Source organism: Cherax quadricarinatus, chromosome 4 (assembly GCF_038502225.1).
Source record: "Cherax quadricarinatus isolate ZL_2023a chromosome 4, ASM3850222v1, whole genome shotgun sequence".
NCBI lineage: Eukaryota > Metazoa > Arthropoda > Malacostraca > Decapoda > Parastacidae > Cherax > Cherax quadricarinatus.
Window position 1 is genome coordinate 4,838,380 of NC_091295.1, and position 18,900 is coordinate 4,857,279.

Genomic DNA, 18,900 nt, shown 5'->3' on the forward strand with positions numbered 1-18,900 from the left:
CCCTAGGTACCTTACCCTCTTCCATACATTTATTAAATAATTGCACCAACCACTCCAAAACTATATCCCCACCTGCTTTTAACATTTCTATCTTTATCCCATCAATCCCGGCTGCCTTACCCCCTTTCATTTTACCTACTGCCTCACGAACTTCCCCCACACTCACAACTGGCTCTTCCTCACTCCTACAAGATGTTATTCCTCCTTGTCCTATACACGAAATCACAGCTTCCCTATCTTCATCAACATTTAACAATTCCTCAAAATATTCCCTCCATCTTCCCAATACCTCTAACTCTCCATTTAATAACTCGCCTCTCCTATTTTTAACTGACAAATCCATTTGTTCTCTAGGCTTTCTTAACTTGTTAATCTCACTCCAAAACTTTTTCTTATTTTCAACAAAATTTGCTGATAACATCTCACCCACTCTCTCATTTGCTCTCTTTTTACATTGCTTCACCACTCTCTTAACCTCTCTCTTTTTCTCCATATACTCTTCCCTCCTTGCATCACTTCTACTTTGTAAAAACTTCTCATATGCTAACTTTTTCTCCCTTACTACTCTCTTTACATCATCATTCCACCAATCGCTCCTCTTCCCTCCCGCACCCACTTTCCTGTAACCACAAACTTCTGCTGAACACTCTAACACTACATTTTTAAACCTACCCCATAAATATGTCATTATGTATGTGAGGAGTAAGTGGCGGTCGTGATGGTGTTGGGTTTATAAGGGCCACTGAGAGAAGCTGTACGTATTAGTGGTAATGGAGGCGGCAGCAGAAGCCACCAACACTATTCACACAAACAATATATGTAACTTATAAATAAGAAATACTTACCCTTTATAAATAAGAAAGATTTGTACTTTATAAATAAGAAATATTTACACTTAATGTACCTTGGAAATTCTGGCATTGGTTTAGGGTGGTGGAAGATAGGCAGGGCGGTGTATGTTTGTCAGTGACCTCATATACCTCCAATAACATTTAAGGAGTCAGTTTCGTGTTGCCCTTTTTCTTTTGCTTAATTGCTTAACTTACTTGCTACACTGTTAATGCTACACTTTATCGCTGGCTGGTGCTATAGCCTTTATTGACTCCTGCTGCTTTAGTATTGTACATATCGTAGAATCACTGACTCACTGAAGAAGGTACATTGTCCCCTCTGTTGTTGTCCTCTACTTTGGTACAGTGGACCCCCGCATAGCGAACGCCTTGCATAGCGAACAATCCGCATAGCGAACGCTTTGTTCGCCAAAATTTTGCCCCGCATAGTGGACAAAAACCCGCTCAGCGACCTTCGTCCGAGACGCGTCCATTGTTTACCAGCCAGCCTCCGCGCTAACATTCAAGCATACACTCGGAATATTTCGTATTATTACAGTGTTTTCGGTGCTGTTTCTGGAAAATAAGTGACCATGGGCCCCAAGAAAGCTTCTAGTGCCAACCCTGTGGTAAAAAGGGTGAGAATTAGTATGGAAATTAAGAAAGATTTTGAAGGGTTTGGGGCTAACCCTGAGAAGCCTATGCCAGTTGTGGAATCCATTGTGCCTACTTCAAAAATTAAGGAAATGTGTGCACAGTGGATTGAACTGCAAACCTTTATGGATGAAAATCACCCTGACACAGCTGTTGCAAGCCGTGCTGGTGACTATTTCAATGACAATGTTATGGCCCATTTTAGACAAATCGTAAAGGAACGGGAGGTACAGAGCTCTATGGACAGATTTGTTGTGCGACAGAGGTCCAGTGACTCTGAAGCTGGTCCTAGTGGCATTAAAAGAAGAAGGGAAGTAACCCCGGAAAAGGACTTGCTACCTCAAGTCCTAATGGAAGGGGATTCCCCTTCTAAACACTAACACTCTCTCTCCCCTCCTCTCATCCCATCAATCATCACCAGATCTTCAATAAAAGTAAGTGTCATGTAATTGTGCATGCCTTTTTCAGTTTGTGTGTACTAAAATTAACATTTTTTTGTGGTAAAAAAAATTTTTTTTCATACTTTTGGGTGTCTTGCACGGATTAATTTTATTTCCATTATTTCTTATGGGGAAAATTAATTCGCATAGCGAACATTTCGCATAACGACCAGCCCTCTTGCACGGATTAAGTTCGCTATGCGGGGGTCCACTGTACTTTGCTACGAGTTTTTTCTTGAATTCTATTGTGTTTCTCGCCTTCTTTATTAACCCTCCCATTGAAAAGGCAGGGTCTACTGTAGTAGTTGTATTAGTACATGTGGTAGTAGTATTAGTAGTGGCAGCTGTGTGATAGTGGGGTTTATTGTGTTGAGGGGGATTCTTGCTAATACATACAGTGGTACCTCGGGATACGAATTTAATTCGCTCCAGAATGTTGTTTCAGTCCCCAAACATACACTTACAAAAGCACTTACATAAATACGCTTACATAATTGTTCGCATTATGAGCTGTTAGTATCCTGAGGTACCACTGTACTTCAGTGATGATGAAACTCCATTTATTCTGCATATTTGTGTTAAAAATAGTGATTAATGATGATTTAAGAAATTTGCATTTGCAGAAATTGGATTCTTTAACCCTTTGAAGGTGGGCCCTGTAGTACTATGGTTTTGAAGTCTGGGTCATCCTGTAGTTTAATGCCATGAGTTCAGCTCACTCAGATAAGCTGTGACTGGTAAATTTGGGCCTAGATATGAGAGAATGGGTCTATGTGGTAAGTGTGCACCACATAAAAAATACCTGTGGCAAGCAGTGCATGATGGGAATAAAACACTGTGATGGTGTTTTTGATTTAAAAAACCCAAATTTGTGGAGTATTTATGTATAGTTTTTATGGTTGTATTCTAGGTTTCTTGGTCTCATTTGATAAATGGAAGATATATTATAGAAATAGAGATGCTTTTGATTGGTTTCTGGACTGAAAGTAGCTTGAAATTGAGCTCAAAGTAGTAGAAATCTTTTATTTTTCCGATATTCCAGAGTACACAGATGTCACTTATCCAATACGCATTTAGGAATGTACTGACATTATTTATACAATTATCACAATAATGTAGTAGTCTGCATAACAGTAAATCTATATTTTGTGTGAGTAAAAATTCAAAATGAAAAGCAACCGTAATATAAGGTGGACCTGGAGACGTGACTAATGAACTGAGAAAATGTTATTTTAGTGCCAGGAATTTCTGCATTGTTTATTCTCGACCCTATTTTGAAATTGGCATTTCTTGAATTTTGTGTGAAATTGGCCAAATTACCAATTTCTGATCACTTTATTGGGTAGTTGAAGTAGTTGAATGGGTGGTTTCTTATACTTAATCAATAGAATAGAAGGCATGCTGGTGAAATAGTTTAGAATTTGATCAACTGGAACAACATAATTAGCCTAAAATCGGACTCAAAGTGGGTGAAATTGCCAATGCATGAATATTGCTGACAGCATAATTCGCAAAAGCATAATTTCTTCAGTTTTCCGTCAAATTTGGTTCAGTACTTTTTGTTTTATCACCTTCAGAAGAAGATTCTCTACCATTTCATAAGAAAAAATAATTTTTGTTTTAAATTTTATGACCTTGAGAGCAAGTTTGAGAGCAGGGATTCTGACCTTGAAAAGGTTAATCACTAGGCAGGTGTCTTTGAATTTCATCCATTGAGACATATTTCTAGGTTTCTTGCTGTTTTACCTACATATATTCTATCAAAGCCTCCTTGTATTGTTTGTAACGACTTAACAAAGCTCCTGGAGAGTGAAACGTTGCCAGAATGAAAATGTCACATTAGTTGCACTTGTGTCTTCTTACCTAATATATTGTTTGTGATTTTACCAACATTGTTTCAGAATGTATCCTCAAACTAAAGGGAGGAGAAGCTGCTAGCTCTGATTCCTCCAGTCTTAGTGGGGCAGGACCCAAAGCTGCAGATTTACGACGTAAACAAAGAAGGTGAGCCAGATCCTAAGATTTTGTAGTTTCTCTTGTATATAGTTTATCATGATTTTCTGCTTGTGTTTATGCTCATAGCTTAAGGCTGTGCTTCATGTAATTCAGTAGTACTGTAGTGAATGAAGTTATGATGTGTATACAGTAATACAAAGTAATAGTGTCTGAAAATGGATAAAATTTAACTGCTAATCATTTCTCACATGAACAGATTACAGTGGACCCCTGTTTTAACAACCTAGATGGAGCCCAAGAGATGGGTTGTTAGGCAAAAAATAAGTTAAGCAAATTGTGTTATACCCTTAGAAGTCCATGAATAATAATTTTCTTTATCAAATGCCATCTAGTTTTTTTAAATGATGAGATTACAAAAATGTGTTCCCACAGTGATGCTGATTACGTGTGGTAGTCTTGTTTTATGAGTGCATAACCAAAATGTATAAAAATTTGGGTCTAATTGTATCTGTAAGAATTATCAATTTTTTTTTGTTACTGATTGGTTAGAAAGTTGTAACTGCTCCTAGGCTGACTACTTTTGGGTTGTGAAAAAATGCAGCTGTGTTTTTGGCTTAAAACAGCGAATTTGTGATATATTTTCATATGGTATTTATGGTTTTATTCTCATTTTCTTGGTCTCTTTTGATAGAATGGAAAATATATTACAGAAATGGAGGTGATTTTAAATGGTTTACTGACTAAAAGTAGCTTCAAATTGAGCTCAAATTAGCACAAATGTTAGATTTTTGAAGATGTTCAAGAGTAAACAAATCACATCACACATCCAATACACGTCAACTGGTGGGTTTAATATGCATTCCCGAATGCACTGATATTATTTATACAATTATTATGATTATGCAGTAGTCTGAATAACAGTAAATCTTCTATTTTTTGTGTGAATAAAAATTCAAAATGAAAAGCAAGCATAATAGAAGAGGGTCCTGGAGACATGACTAATGAAGAGAGAAAATGTTATTTTAGTGCCAGGAATGTCTGCATTGTTTATTTTGGCCCTTATTTTGAAATTGGCTTTTCTTGAATTTTGTGTGAAATTGGCCAAATTAGTAATTTCTGATCACTTTTTTGTGTTGTTGAAATAGGTAAATAGGTGGTGTCTTGCACTCAGTCAATAGAATAAAAAGAGTTCTAGCGAAATAGCTATGAGTTTGGTTAAGTGGAACAAAGGAATTAGCCTTTGGAAAAAGAATTTACCTTTGGAAAAAGATTCTCTATCATTTCACAAAAAAATATTTTTTTTTTTAATTTTTTTGACACTAAAAACAAGTTTGTGAGCAGCAGGGGTCTTGACACTCAAAGGGTTAAACAGCCCTTAGGCCATCTCAGGGAAACAATATATTTAATCCTGTATGGAGACCTATGAGGTGATAAACAATAAATGTATTTACCTGTGTTAAAAATTATTTAGTCATTGTAAAGTGAAGCATTCATTATCCTTTCACTGTGATAAATTAGACACATGTGCAACTCTTGGGTATCTTTATTGAGGATACCCAAGAGTTGCACATGTGTCTAATTTATCAACATGTCGGTTCTCTGAACCATCCATCTACATCCTTTCACTGTCATGACCCCTGCTCACAAACTTGCTCTCCATGTTGAAGAATTTAAAAAAAAATTATTTTTTCTTATGAAATGATAGATAATCTTTTCCCAATGGTAATGACACCAAAAGTATGAAATTTGATGGAAAACTTATGGAATTACACTCTTGCAAAGTTAAAGGTCTTGGCTATAATTACTCATTGGCAATTTTGCCCACTTTGAGTCCTATTTTTGGCCAATTCCAATGTTCCAATTTACCAAACTCATAGCTATTTTGCTAGAACTCCATTTGTGCTATCAACTGAGTACAAGAAACTGACCATTTATTAGTTTCAGCGACCCAATAAAGTGGTCAGAAATTGTCAATTTGGCAAATTTCACACAAATTTCAACAGATGCCAGTTTCAAAATAGGGTCCAGAATAAACAAAATAGACATTCCTGGCAGTAAAATAACATTTTCTTTGTTCATTAGTCATGTCTCCAGGTCCCTTTTATATTATGCTTGCTTTCCATTTTGAATTTTTATTCACTCAAAAAATAGAAGATTTACTGTTATGCAGACTACTGCATTATTGTAATAATTGTATAAATAATGTCAACTCATTCGTGACTGCATATTAGATTTGCCAGTTGGACACGTATTGGATGGTGACGTCATTTGTTTACGCTTGAACATTGGCAGATATCGAACATTTCTGCTACTTTGAGCTCAATTTCAAGGTACTTTCCATCGTGAATCCAGTCAAAATCATCTCTGTTTCTGTAATATATTTTCCATTCTATCAAATGAGACCAAGAAAATGAGAATACAACCATAAATACCGCACAAAAATACACCACAAAGTCGGTGTTTTAAACCAAAAACACGGTCATAGTTTTTTATCATGCACTGTGTGCTAGAGGATTTTTTATACTGCACACACTGGCCACTCAGACACATTCTCTCATGCGTAGGCCTACCAGCTTTCTTCTGCAACATCGGAAGCTGCTAGAATTTTGGCGTAATATTACGGCACCAACATTGGCTTGCATACTGTAATATTATGGCACTGACAGTGAAAGTGTTAATTGGGGGAAGGGGCTAGAGCCTTAAATATGATTGTTAGTTGAATAAAAGTTAGCCATTTAGCAGAGGGTACAGTCTTAAGTTGTTTTGTGTGACTCCAAATTAATGTTATGTGAATGAGGGAGGGGTGTTGATAAGTTGCAGTTTTATATCTGTAGTGTAAGTGTGCCTCTTACAGGACAGTGATGGACTGAATGATGATGAAAGTGTTTTTATTTTTTGGGTCTCCCTGCCTTGGTGGGAACTGGCCGATGTGTTAATAATAAAAAAAAATTGACATTCGGAAGGGGATCATTGTATTAGTTTCTTAAAGATTATAAAAATAAATTACCAATGAATTTTACTGACATTTGCATTTTTATTTTGATTGTGAACACAAACTTTTACTCTGATTGGGGTGGAAAGTGAGAATCTTTCTTTCCTTCAGAAACTTTAACTGTTCAGGGGTTTTTGCTTAGCTGGTTCTTATTATCGTTGTCATCACTAGTTACTGCCTTTACCCTCAAGATAAATGGCTGCATCAATAATATTTGGATCACTAAGTGTTTAATATTAAAAAATATGTATCAAAAATCTGTCTAGTTTCTAATATCTTTCTCATCTCTACCTGGAATCATTTCGCAGATGTTAACCTTTAAGATGTGAGCCTTCAAAGTTATATTCTTTACCAGAGCCACCATTACTTAAACAAGCTTGCAGACCATAGTCCAGACATTCTTAAGTGTCACCACATCCAGTGACTGCAACATTATCAAGGCCACATTTAATAGTGTATATTTTTTGAAGGTTTCATGATATCCCTTTTCATTTTACTGTAAGGTGGCTTGCTTAATCTAGTTGTTACATGCGTCTCTGAATTCTGTCTTATTGTTTGATCCATGGGCTGTATTAGGGCAATACAGTTAGGTGGCACAAATGTTGTCTCATTCTCACAGTGGATATACATTGCATATAATTTGTTTATTTAATATGTGAATAACCACAGCAATTATCCAGTAACAGCAAAATCTTGCAGTCTTTAGAACTCATCACTGTTACAGTCTTCCATGGCTTTTTTTTTTTTTTTTTTTTTGCAAAATCATTTATGGGCTAAGTCCTGTGCAACTTGAGCAGTCTTACTTGCCTCATAATGAAGTGGCAATTTTTTTGTATCTTTGCTTACTTATGGACTAGTTTTAGTTACTAATGACTAAGAGTTTCATTTATGAGTGCCAACTGCACTAACACTTAACATAAGTTAAATTTTCCTTAACTTTGATGTCATTCTCTATTGCCATGTTATGGTAAGAGATATCTTGAATTTTTTTTTTTTTTTACACATTTGCTACTCTTACCAGTGCCACAGTAAGTACTGCAGTGGTTGTTTAAACATGTTGGGAACACACATTGATGTATTAAATTTGAAATCAAAGTAAAATGTATTACCAAAAGTCACAAATTTGAGCAGGGGGCATGTAGAAAGACCAGATGGTGTGGATGCCATGGAGCATCATCGACACTTGAAGCTGAAGATGCTGAATAAACAACTCTGAAGAGGAAGGAGGCTGGGAAACACTTAAAAATTTTTTTGAGAATGTGATTAATGTGAATCTTTTTATGGTCGGAGAGGAAGCTAATAGAATACAGTGTCTTTCTTTGATCCTGTCAGTAGGTTGCAAGCGTTAGGATTAGTCTACCAAAAATGTACTGCATATTAGTGGCTCTTTTGTGCTCAGCAATATTTTATTACATATAAACTACAATTTGTAATGCTGCAGAAAGAAATGAAGTTTGTTTGTTTGATTGTAGCTGAGCAGATACACAGAATGATATCAACAGTAGAACATTAGTGGCAGCTTTTAACAATGTTGCTTTCGTCTTCTTAGATGAAGGGAGAGGCTGTTTTGTCTTCTTGGATGAAGGGAGAGGCTGTTTTGTCTTCTTAGATGAAGGAGGAGGCTGTTTTGTCTTCTTGGATGAAGGGAGAGGCTGTTTTGTCTTCTTAGATGAAGGAGGAGGCTGTTTTGTCTTCTTGGATGAAGGGAGAGGCTGTTTTGTCTTCTTGGATGAAGGGAGAGGCTGTTTTGTCTTCTTAGATGAAGGGAGAGGCTGTTTTGTCTTCTTGGATGAAGGGAGAGGCTGTTTTGTCTTCCTGGATGAAGGGAGAGGCTGTTTTGTCTTCTTGGATGAAGGGGGAGGCTGTTTTGTCTTCTTGGATGAAGAGGGAGGCTATTTTGTCTTCTTGGATGAAGGGAGAGGCTGTTTTGTCTTCTTGGATGAAGGGAGAGGCTGTTTTGTCTTCTTGGATGTAGGGTGAGGCTGTTTTGTCTTCTTAGATGAAGGAGGAGGCTGTGAAGGGGGAGGCTATTTTGTCTTCTTGGATGAAGGGAGAGGCTGTTTTGTCTTCTTGGATGAAGGGGGAGGCTGTTTTGTCTTCTTGGATGAAGAGGGAGGCTATTTTGTCTTCTTGGATGAAGGGAGAGGCTGTTTTGTCTTCTTGGATGAAGAGGGAGGCTGTTTTGTCTTCTTGGATGAAGGGAGAGGCTGTTTTGTCTTCTTGGATGAAGGGGGAGGCTATTTTGTCTTCTTGGATGAAGGGAGAGGCTGTTTTGTCTTCTTGGATGAAGAGGGAGGCTATTTTGTCTTCTTGGATGAAGGGAGAGGCTGTTTTGTCTTCTTGGATGAAGGGGGAGGCTGTTTTGTCTTCTTAGATGAAGGAGGAGGCTGTTTTGTCTTCTTTGATGAAGGGAGAGGCTGTTTTGTCTTCTTGGATGAAGGGGGAGGCTGTTTTGTCTTCTTGGATGAAGAGGGAGGCTGTTTTGTCTTCTTAGATGAAGGGAGAGGCTGTTTTGTCTTCTTGGATGAAGGGGGAGGCTGTTTTGTCTTCTTGGATGAAGAGGGAGGCTGTTTTGTCTTCTTAGATGAAGGGAGAGGCTGTTTTGTCTTCTTGGATGAAGGGGGAGGCTGTTTTGTCTTCTTGGATGAAGAGGGAGGCTGTTTTGTCTTCTTGGATGAAGGGGGAGGCTGTTTTGTCTTCTTAGATGAAGGAGGAGGCTGTTTTGTCTTCTTTGATGAAGGGAGAGGCTGTTTTGTCTTCTTGGATGAAGGGGGAGGCTGTTTTGTCTTCTTGGATGAAGAGGGAGGCTGTTTTGTCTTCTTAGATGAAGGGAGAGGCTGTTTTGTCTTCTTGGATGAAGGGGGAGGCTGTTTTGTCTTCTTGGATGAAGGGGGAGGCTGTTTTGTCTTCTTGGATGAAGGAGGAGGCTGTTTTGTCTTCTTGGATGAAGGGGGAGGCTGTTTTGTCTTCTTGGATGAAGGGGGAGGCTGTTTTGTCTTCTTAGATGAAGGAGGAGGCTGTTTTGTCTTCTTTGATGAAGGGAGAGGCTGTTTTGTCTTCTTGGATGAAGGGGGAGGCTGTTTTGTCTTCTTGGATGAAGAGGGAGGCTGTTTTGTCTTCTTGGATGAAGAGGGAGGCTGTTTTGTCTTCTTGGATGAAGGGGGAGGCTGTTTTGTCTTCTTAGATGAAGGAGGAGGCTGTTTTGTCTTCTTTGATGAAGGGAGAGGCTGTTTTGTCTTCTTGGATGAAGGGGGAGGCTGTTTTGTCTTCTTGGATGAAGAGGGAGGCTGTTTTGTCTTCTTGGATGAAGGGGGAGGCTGTTTTGTCTTCTTGGATGAAGAGGGAGGCTGTTTTGTCTTCTTAGATGAAGGGAGAGGCTGTTTTGTCTTCTTGGATGAAGGGGGAGGCTGTTTTGTCTTCTTGGATGAAGAGGGAGGCTGTTTTGTCTTCTTGGATGAAGAGGGAGGCTGTTTTGTCTTCTTGGATGAAGGGGGAGGCTGTTTTGTCTTCTTGGATGAAGAGGGAGGCTGTTTTGTCTTCTTGGATGAAGGGAGAGGCTGTTTTGTCTTCTTGGATGAAGGGGGGGAAGGGTATTATTATAAATATATTTATTGCTTATGCTGATATTTCTACATATTCTATAAATGATGATGTTTTTTTCAGGCACGACCTAGAAGTTCCAACCAGCTATGTCCAGGGTCTTATCAACAGGATAATAAATAATATATGCATAATATGCAACAATGTTATCTTGAAGTATGTTGAAGATGACATAGTTTTATCCATTAATGTTAAAACTCTGGAATTCCGTTCTGTTGATGGCAACTGGACTCCAGCTTTTATAGGTCAGTAACAAATAGTTTGTTGTCTCTCATCCTTAGAATAAGTTAGTGGCTAATTATCATTTGGGATGTATAGTATGTGAAGTATTCATGTTAAAGGTGCTTTGATATAGTTGCTCTCCTATGTGGGATTCAAAGCATGAAAAATATTCATGTTAACCTTTTTCTGTCATGGCCGCCCCCAAATTAACTCTTTGACTGTCGCAACCCCAAATCCTGTGATGTCTCCTGGTGTTGAAAATTTTTTGAAAAAAAAAAAAAAAATAATTTTTTCTTATGAAACGATAGAGAATCTTTTCCCGATGGTAATGACACCAAAAGAATGAAATTTGATGGAAAACTTATGGAATTACGCTCTCGCGAAGTTAGCGACCATGGTGATATTTACGAATCGGCGATTTCGCCCACTTTGAGCCCTATTTTTGGCTAATTCCATTGTTCCAATTGACCAAACTCATAGCTATTTCTTTATAACGCCATTTGTTCTATCGATTGAGTACAAGAAACTGCCCATTTACCAATTTCAGCTACCCAGTAACATGGTCAGAAATTTGCAATTTGGCCAATTTAATGCAAATTAAAAAATGTGCCAATTTCAAAATAGGGTCTAGAATGAACACTGCAGACATTCCTGGCTCTAAAATAACATTTTCTTTGTTCATCAGTCACATCTCCGTGCCCCTCTGATATTACTCTTGCTTTCTATTTTGAATTTTTATTCAAACAAAAAATAGAAGATTTACTGTTATGCAAATTACTGCAATATTGTAATAATTGTATAAATAATGTCAACCCATTCATGACTGCATATTAGAATGGTTACTTGGACATTTATTAGAAAATGACATCATTTGTTTACTTTTGAATATCGGCAAAAATCAAACACTTCCGCTATTTTGAGCTCCATTTCAAGGTTCTTTTCATAGTAAAACCAATCAAAATCACCATTAATTCTATAGTATGTTTTCCATTCTGTCAAATGAGATCAAGAAAACGAGAAGAAAACCATAAATATTATATGAAAATACACCACAAAGTTGGCATTTTAATACAAAAACATGGTGGAAGTTTTTTTTTCTCATTATGCACTGTGTGCTGCAGGATTTTTTTTTATATGGTGCACACTGACCACACAGACACATTCTTTTACATGTGGGCCTACCAGCCTTGATTTGAAGCTGCTAAAATTTTTGAGTATACGTATATACGTCAAACACGGTGGCTCGTAAGGCATATATATACAATGGTCCCTCAATAATCGTCCGGCCTGAAAGTCGTCCATTTCGGAAATAGTCCTGTTTTTTCGTCAAAATATTGGCTCGGAAATGGTCCGGTAACTCGCTAATAGTCCTTCGTCCCAGACGCGTATGCACGGTCTGAGCGGCCTCGAGCCGCCTCAGCCTTTCCTTCCCAGCCAGTGTGCCATTGTTTAACAGTGAGCGACGGTCCCCTCACATGCTCCAGTGAAATATTTCATAATATTTCATTTATTTTAGTGCTTGCAAGTTATTTAAGTGCTAAATAAGCTACCATGGCTCCAAAGAAAGCTCCTAGTGCCAAGCCTTTGGTAAAGAAGGTCAGAAATACGATTGAATTTAAGAAAAACATCATTGAACAATATGATAGTGGCGTACGTGTGGGTGAACTGGCCAGGATGTATAACAAATCCCGTACAACCATATCTTCCATCATAGTCAAGAAAAAGGAAATCAAGGACGCTGTTGTTGCAAAGGGGGTAAATATGCTGACAAAAATGAGATCACCAGTACTCGAAGATGTTGAGAAGTTATTATTGGTGTGGATAAATGAGAAACAATTAGCAGGAGGCAGTCTTATGACGTCGCTTATTTGTGAAAAGGCTAGGCAGTTGCATGACGATTTGGTAAAGAAATTGCCTGCAACTAGTGATGATGTGAGTGAATTTAAGGCTAGCAAAGGCTGGTTTGAGAGATTTAAGAAGCGTACTGGCATACACAGTGTGGTAAGGCATGGTGAGGCTACCAGTTCGGACCACAAGGCGGCTGAAAAATATGTGCATGAATTCCAGGAGTACATAAACAGTGAAGGACTGAAACCTGAACAAGTGTTCAATTGTGACGAAACAGGCCTCTTTTGGAAGAAAATGCCAATGAGGACCTTCATTACACAAGAGGAAAAGGCAATGCCAGGACACAAGCCTATGAAAGACAGGCTGACGCTAATGTTCTGTGCTAATGCTAGTGGGGATTTCAAAGTGAAACCGTTACTAGTGTACCATTCTGAAAATCCCAGAGTGTTCAGGAAAAACAATGTTATGAAGAGTAAATTGTGTGTGTTTTGGAAATCTAATAGTAAGGCATGGGTCACGAGGGAAATTTTTGTAGAGTGGTTCAACGAAGTGTTTGGCCCTAATGTGAAAAATTACCTCCTGGAAAAGAAATTGGATCTCAAGTGCCTGCTAGTAATGGACAATGCACCTGCTCATCCTCCAAACTTGGATGACCTAATTCTGAAGGAGTTTGGGTTCATCACAGTAAAGTTCTTGCCCCCTAATACCACACCTCTCCTCCAACCCATGGACCAGCAGGTCATTGCAAACTTTAAAAAACTCTACCTGGAGTTTACCTGGAGAGAGTTCCGGGGGTCAATGCCCCCGCGGCCCGGTCTGTGACCAGGCCTCCTGGTGGATCAGAGCCTGATCAACCAGGCTGTTGCTGCTGGCTGCACGCAAACCAACGTACGAGCCACAGCCCGGCTGGTCAGGAACCGACTTTAGGTGCTTGTCCAGTGCCAGCTTGAAGACTGCCAGGGGTCTGTTGGTAATCCCCCTTATGTATGCTGGGAGGCAGTTGAACAGTCTCGGGCCCCTGACACTTATTGTATGGTCTCTTAACGTGCTAGTGACACCCCTGCTTTTCATTGCGGGGATGTTGCATCGTCTGCCAAGTCTTTTGCTTTCGTAGTGAGTGATTTTCGTGTGCAAGTTCGGTACTAGTCCCTCTAGGATTTTCCAGGTGTATATAATCATGTATCTCTCCTGCCTGCTTTCCAGGGAATACAGTTTTAGGAACCTCAAGCGCTCCCAGTAATTGAGGTGTTTTATCTCCATTATGCGCGCCGTGAAGGTTCTCTGTACATATTCTAGGTCAGCAATTTCACCTGCCTTGAAAGGTGCTGTTAGTGTGCAGCAATATTCCAGCCTAGATAGAACAAGTGACCTGAAGAGTGTCATCATGGGCTTGGCCTCCCTAGTTTTGAAGGTTCTCATTATCCATCCTGTCATTTTTCTAGCAGATGCGATTGATACAATGTTATGGTCCTTGAAGGTGAGATCCTCCGACATGATTACTCCCAGGTCTTTGACGTTGGTGTTTCGCTCTATTTTGTGGCCAGAATTTGTTTTGTACTCTGATGAAGATTTAATTTCCTCGTGTTTACCATATCTGAGTAATTGAAATTTCTCATCGTTGAACTTCATATTGTTTTCTGCAGCCCACTGAAAGATTTGGTTGATGTCCGCCTGGAGCCTTGCAGTGTCTGCAATGGAAGACACTGTCATGCAGATTCAGGTGTCATCTGCAAAGGAAGACATGGTGCTGTGGCTGACATCCTTGTCTATGTCGGATATGAGGATGAGGAACAAGATGGGAGCGAGTACTGTGCCTTGTGGAACAGAGCTTTTCACCGTAGCTGCCTCGGACTTTACTCTGTTGACGACTGCTCTCTGTGTTCTGTTAGTGAGGAAATTATAGATCCATCGACCGACTTTTCCTGTTATTCCTTTAGCATGCATTTTGTGCGCTATTACGCCATGGTCACACTTGTCGAAGGCTTTTGCAAAGTCTGTATATATTTCATCTGCATTCTTTTTGTCTTCTAGTGCATTTAGGACCTTGTCGTAGTGATCCAATAGTTGAGACAGACAGGAGCGACCTGTTCTAAACCCATGTTGCCCTGGGTTGTGTAACTGATGGGTTTCTAGATGGGTTGTGTAACTGATGGGTTTCTAGATGGGTGGTGATCTTGCTTCTTAGGACCCTTTCAAAGATTTTTATGATATGGGATGTTAGTGCAATTGGTCTGTAGTTCTTTGCTGTTGCTTTGCTGCCCCCTTTGTGGAGTGGGGCTATGTCTGTTGTTTTTAGTAACTGTGGGACGACCCCCGTGTCCATGCTCTCTCTCCATAGGATGGAATAGGCTCATGATAGGGGCTTCTTGCAGTTCTTGATGAACATGGAGTTCGACGAGTCTGGCCCTGGGGCAGAGTGCATGGGCATGTCATTTATCGCCTGTTCGAAGTCATTTGGCATCAGGATAACATCGGATAGGCTTGTGTTAACCAGATTTTGTAGCTCTCTCATAAAAAATTAATTTTGATCTTCGACTCTCAGTCTGGTTAGCGGCTTGCTAAAAACTGAGTCATTTTGGGACTTGAGTAGCTCACTCATTTCCTTGCTGTCATCTGTGTAGGACCCATCTTGTTTAAGTAGGGGCCCAATACTGGACGTTGTTCTCGACTTTGATTTGGCATAGGAGAAGAAATACTTTGGGTTTCTTTCGATTTCATTTGTGGCTTTTAGTTCTTCCCGCGATTCCTGACACCTATAAGATTCCTTTAGCTTAAGTTCGATGCTTGCTATTTCTCTGACCAGTGTCTCCCTACGCATTTCAGATATATTGACCTCTTTTAGCCGCTCTGTTATTCTTTTCCGTCGCCTGTAAAGGGAGCGCCTGTCTCTTTCTATTTTACATCTACTCCTCCTTTTTCTTAGAGGAATAAGCCTTGTGCATACATCGAGTGCCACCAAGTTAATCTGTTCTAGGCATAAGTTGGGGTCTGTGTTGCTTAGTATATCTTCCCAGCTTATATCGGTTAGGACTTGGTTTACTTGGTCCCACTTTATTTTTGTTATTGAAGTTGAATTTGGTGAATGCTCCCTCGTGACTAGTCTCATTATGTCGGTCTGGGGCTCCATGCATACATGTCTGAACCTCAATTATGTTGTGATCTGAGTATATTGTTTTTGATATGGTGACATTTCTTATCAGATCATCAATGTTAGTGAAGATGAGGTCTAGTGTATTATCCAGTCTAGTAGGCTCTATTATTTGCTGGTTTAAATTGAATTTTGTGTAGAGATTTAAAAGCTCGTGTGAGTGTGAGTTTTCATCAGAGCTGCCTCCTGGTGTTATTACTGCAACAATATTATTTGCTATATTCCTCCATTTTAGGTGCCTTAAGTTGAAATCCCCCAGGAGCAAGATGTTGGGTGCAGGAGCTGGAAGATTTTCCAGACAGTGGTCAATTTTTAACAGCTGTTCCTGGAATTGCTGGGATGTTGCATCCGGAGGCTTGTAGACTACCACAATGACTAGGTTTTGGTTCTTGACCTTTACTGCTAAAACTTCCACTACATCATTTGAGGCATTTAGCAGTTCTGTGCAAACAAGTGACTCTGCAATGTACAGGCAAACCCTCCCCTTTTGCCTGTTCACTCTGTCACATCTGTATAGGTTGTAACCTGGGATCCATATTTCGTTGTCCAAGTGATCCTTTATGTGGGTCTAAGTGAAAGCCGCGAACATTGCCTTTGCCTCTGCAAGCAGTCCACGGATGAAAGGTATTTTGTTGTTTGTTGCTGGCTTTAGACCCTGTATATTTGCAAAGAAGAATTGTCATCGGACTGGTGGTATTGTTGGTACTGGGGGGGGGGGATTTTTTTTCCGGCATTAGTATCTGTATCTGTTGGTTTGGAGTGGAGGCCATCGACTGTGGTTCCACTCCAGGAATGACTGGATTTGGTGTACGATTTCTGCCATTTCCTGCCAGTTTTTTTTCCTTCCTGGCACTAAAAAACCTCTCCCTCTTGAGTGGCTGTGGCTACCCAGGTTTTCCCATGGCCTGGATGTTTTGTATCTTTTTGTACCCTTTAGATGGTGTGCCTGGCAATTTAAGTTATAGCACAATCTTTCCTGTACTGAAGAGGTACACATTTCAGGGTGAAAAAGCTTACAGGAAGGGAGTTTGCATTTTCCTGTTGTCATATGGGGATGGCATTTTCTAGGGTGGTCATAGTTGCGCGTCCCGTCTGTTTTTCCAGATTTCCCATGTCTGCAGATACCAAGTGCACAGGCTTGGTTTCCGTTTGCCTTGGGTTTCTGTGACTGTATTCCCTGTTGGTGCATGTTTCCCTGTCTTATTCCTATCCTCCCTAGCACCAACAATGGAGCTCCCACCAGTTGTTTTTGGTAATATATCCTCACTATTGCTAGTGGAGTCCTCTTGTTTGCTATTTCCTGTGGTATTTCTAGTTTGCAATATTAGTTTTATCTTATCTTTGACTACACTTGTTTCCCCACTACGGCTCCTGTCCCCTATGAGGTCATTTATATGTATTCCTTCCTGCGTATAATTCCCGACTACCTGGACAAAATCTCCAGCTTCACCATTACTGTCTCCCAGGACAGCACCTCCAGCTTCACCATTACTGTCTCCCAGGACAGCACCTCCAGCTTCACCATTACTGTCTCCCAGGACAGCACCTCCAGCTTCACCATTACTGTCTCCCAGGACAGCACTATCAGCCCCACATTTACTGACTACCAGGACATCACCTCCAGCCTTACAGTTTCTGACTGCATGGCCAGTATCAAGGGCAGTACCATTCAGCCCAGACTTTTTATGTTCCCATCTGTTGTAGAAAGCTTCCAGGTTGTCTATGAAAGCAGCTTTGATGTTCTTTCTTCTTTCAAAATACCAGCCGTATCCCACCGAGGCGGGGTGGCCCAAAAGAAAAAACTAAAGTTTTTTTTTTTTAAATTTAGTAATATATACAGGAGAAGGGGTTACTAGCCCCTTGCTCCCGGCATTTTAGTCGCCTCTTACAACACGCATGACTTATGGAGGAAGAATTCTGTTCCACTTCCCCATGGAGGTAAGAGGAAATAAACAAGAACAAGAACTAGAAAGAAAATAGAAGAAAACCCAGAGGGGTGTGTGTGTGTGTATATATGCTTGTATGTGTAGTGTGACCTAAATGCAAGTAGAAGTAGCAAGACATACCTGAAATCTTGCATGTTTATGAGACAGACAAATGACACCAGCAATCCTACCATCATGTAAAACAATTACAGGCTTTCGTTGTACACTCACTTGGCAGGACGGTAGTACCTCCCTGGGTGGTTGCTGTTTACCAACCTACTACCTAGAAGCTTTGATGTTATCCTCTTTTAATACCCTTGTGATTTTAGTCCACAGATTTTCCTCATTTGGGCATACCCAAAAACACTTCCCTGTTTTAATACTGCTTGTAGCTAGTTCTTGGATATCTGCACAAGGGGCGTGACACCAATTTCCACAAAAATGACAATATCCATGTGGAAGCCCGTTTGTTTGATTGACTGCAGACTATACAGAGCTTCATAATGATTTGAATGGTTGATTTACTGTAATTCTACTAGCAACCTCTTGAATACTCTATTAATAACCTCCTTAAATGAAGCTCTAGCTATTTGTATTTCTATTTCTAAATGTACTTGTATATTGGACAGCTTACCGTGTACGTTCCTGATTTATATTTATTGTTTGTGTTTGATAAGGGCGCCTACAACCCCATCCGTTTACAGTCTGCTTTATTGTCTAACGAATCCGTTTGAAACCAGTCAAGGGTTCGGACCTGTCGATCTGATCTGATCAGTGGGTCATTTATTTAAAACATACTAGTCAGTGATTTGGGCTAACACATGAAGGATCTACTTGAAATTATCTACCCGAGTAACATGCGATTTGATTGATACAAAAGTATAACTTACGTGTTGAAGAACCGGTGATTTCTGGCAGCTCCTACAATGACGAACGGTCGAGCCTCAACCCTTGTTTATCAATCGCTGTATCTAGCTTTTCTAGTTTTTTTCGTCTCCACCACAATAAATGCTATATTAACACTATAGTTGACTGGTGCAATGTTTGAAAGGTGTTTGAATGTGACCTCAGACTCTCACTTGACCCTTCGAGATTTTTGGAAAGAACATTTCAGTATTCTCCATTGTGTAAGCCTTATAGGTAAGGCTTGGGAGGGAGTGACTACCAGGACTTTGAACTCTGCTTGGAGAAAATTGTGGCCAGATTGTGTCCACAAGAGGGATTTTGAAGGGTTTGGGGCTGACCCTGATGAGCCTATGTCAGTTGTTAAATCCATTGTGGCACT

General features: G+C 39.8%; 1 protein-coding gene across 1 annotated transcript in view; it reads left to right on the forward strand.

Annotated features, from left to right (window-relative positions):
• The window catches only part of Vps13B (vacuolar protein sorting 13B), a 394,231-nt gene that overhangs the window by 19,018 nt on the left and 356,313 nt on the right, over positions 1–18,900 (forward strand). The window contains exons 4-5 of the mRNA XM_070098172.1: positions 3,826–3,928; positions 10,536–10,717. Coding sequence (XP_069954273.1) covers positions 3,826–3,928; positions 10,536–10,717 — 285 coding nt within the window. The remainder of the gene's footprint in view (positions 1–3,825; positions 3,929–10,535; positions 10,718–18,900) is intronic.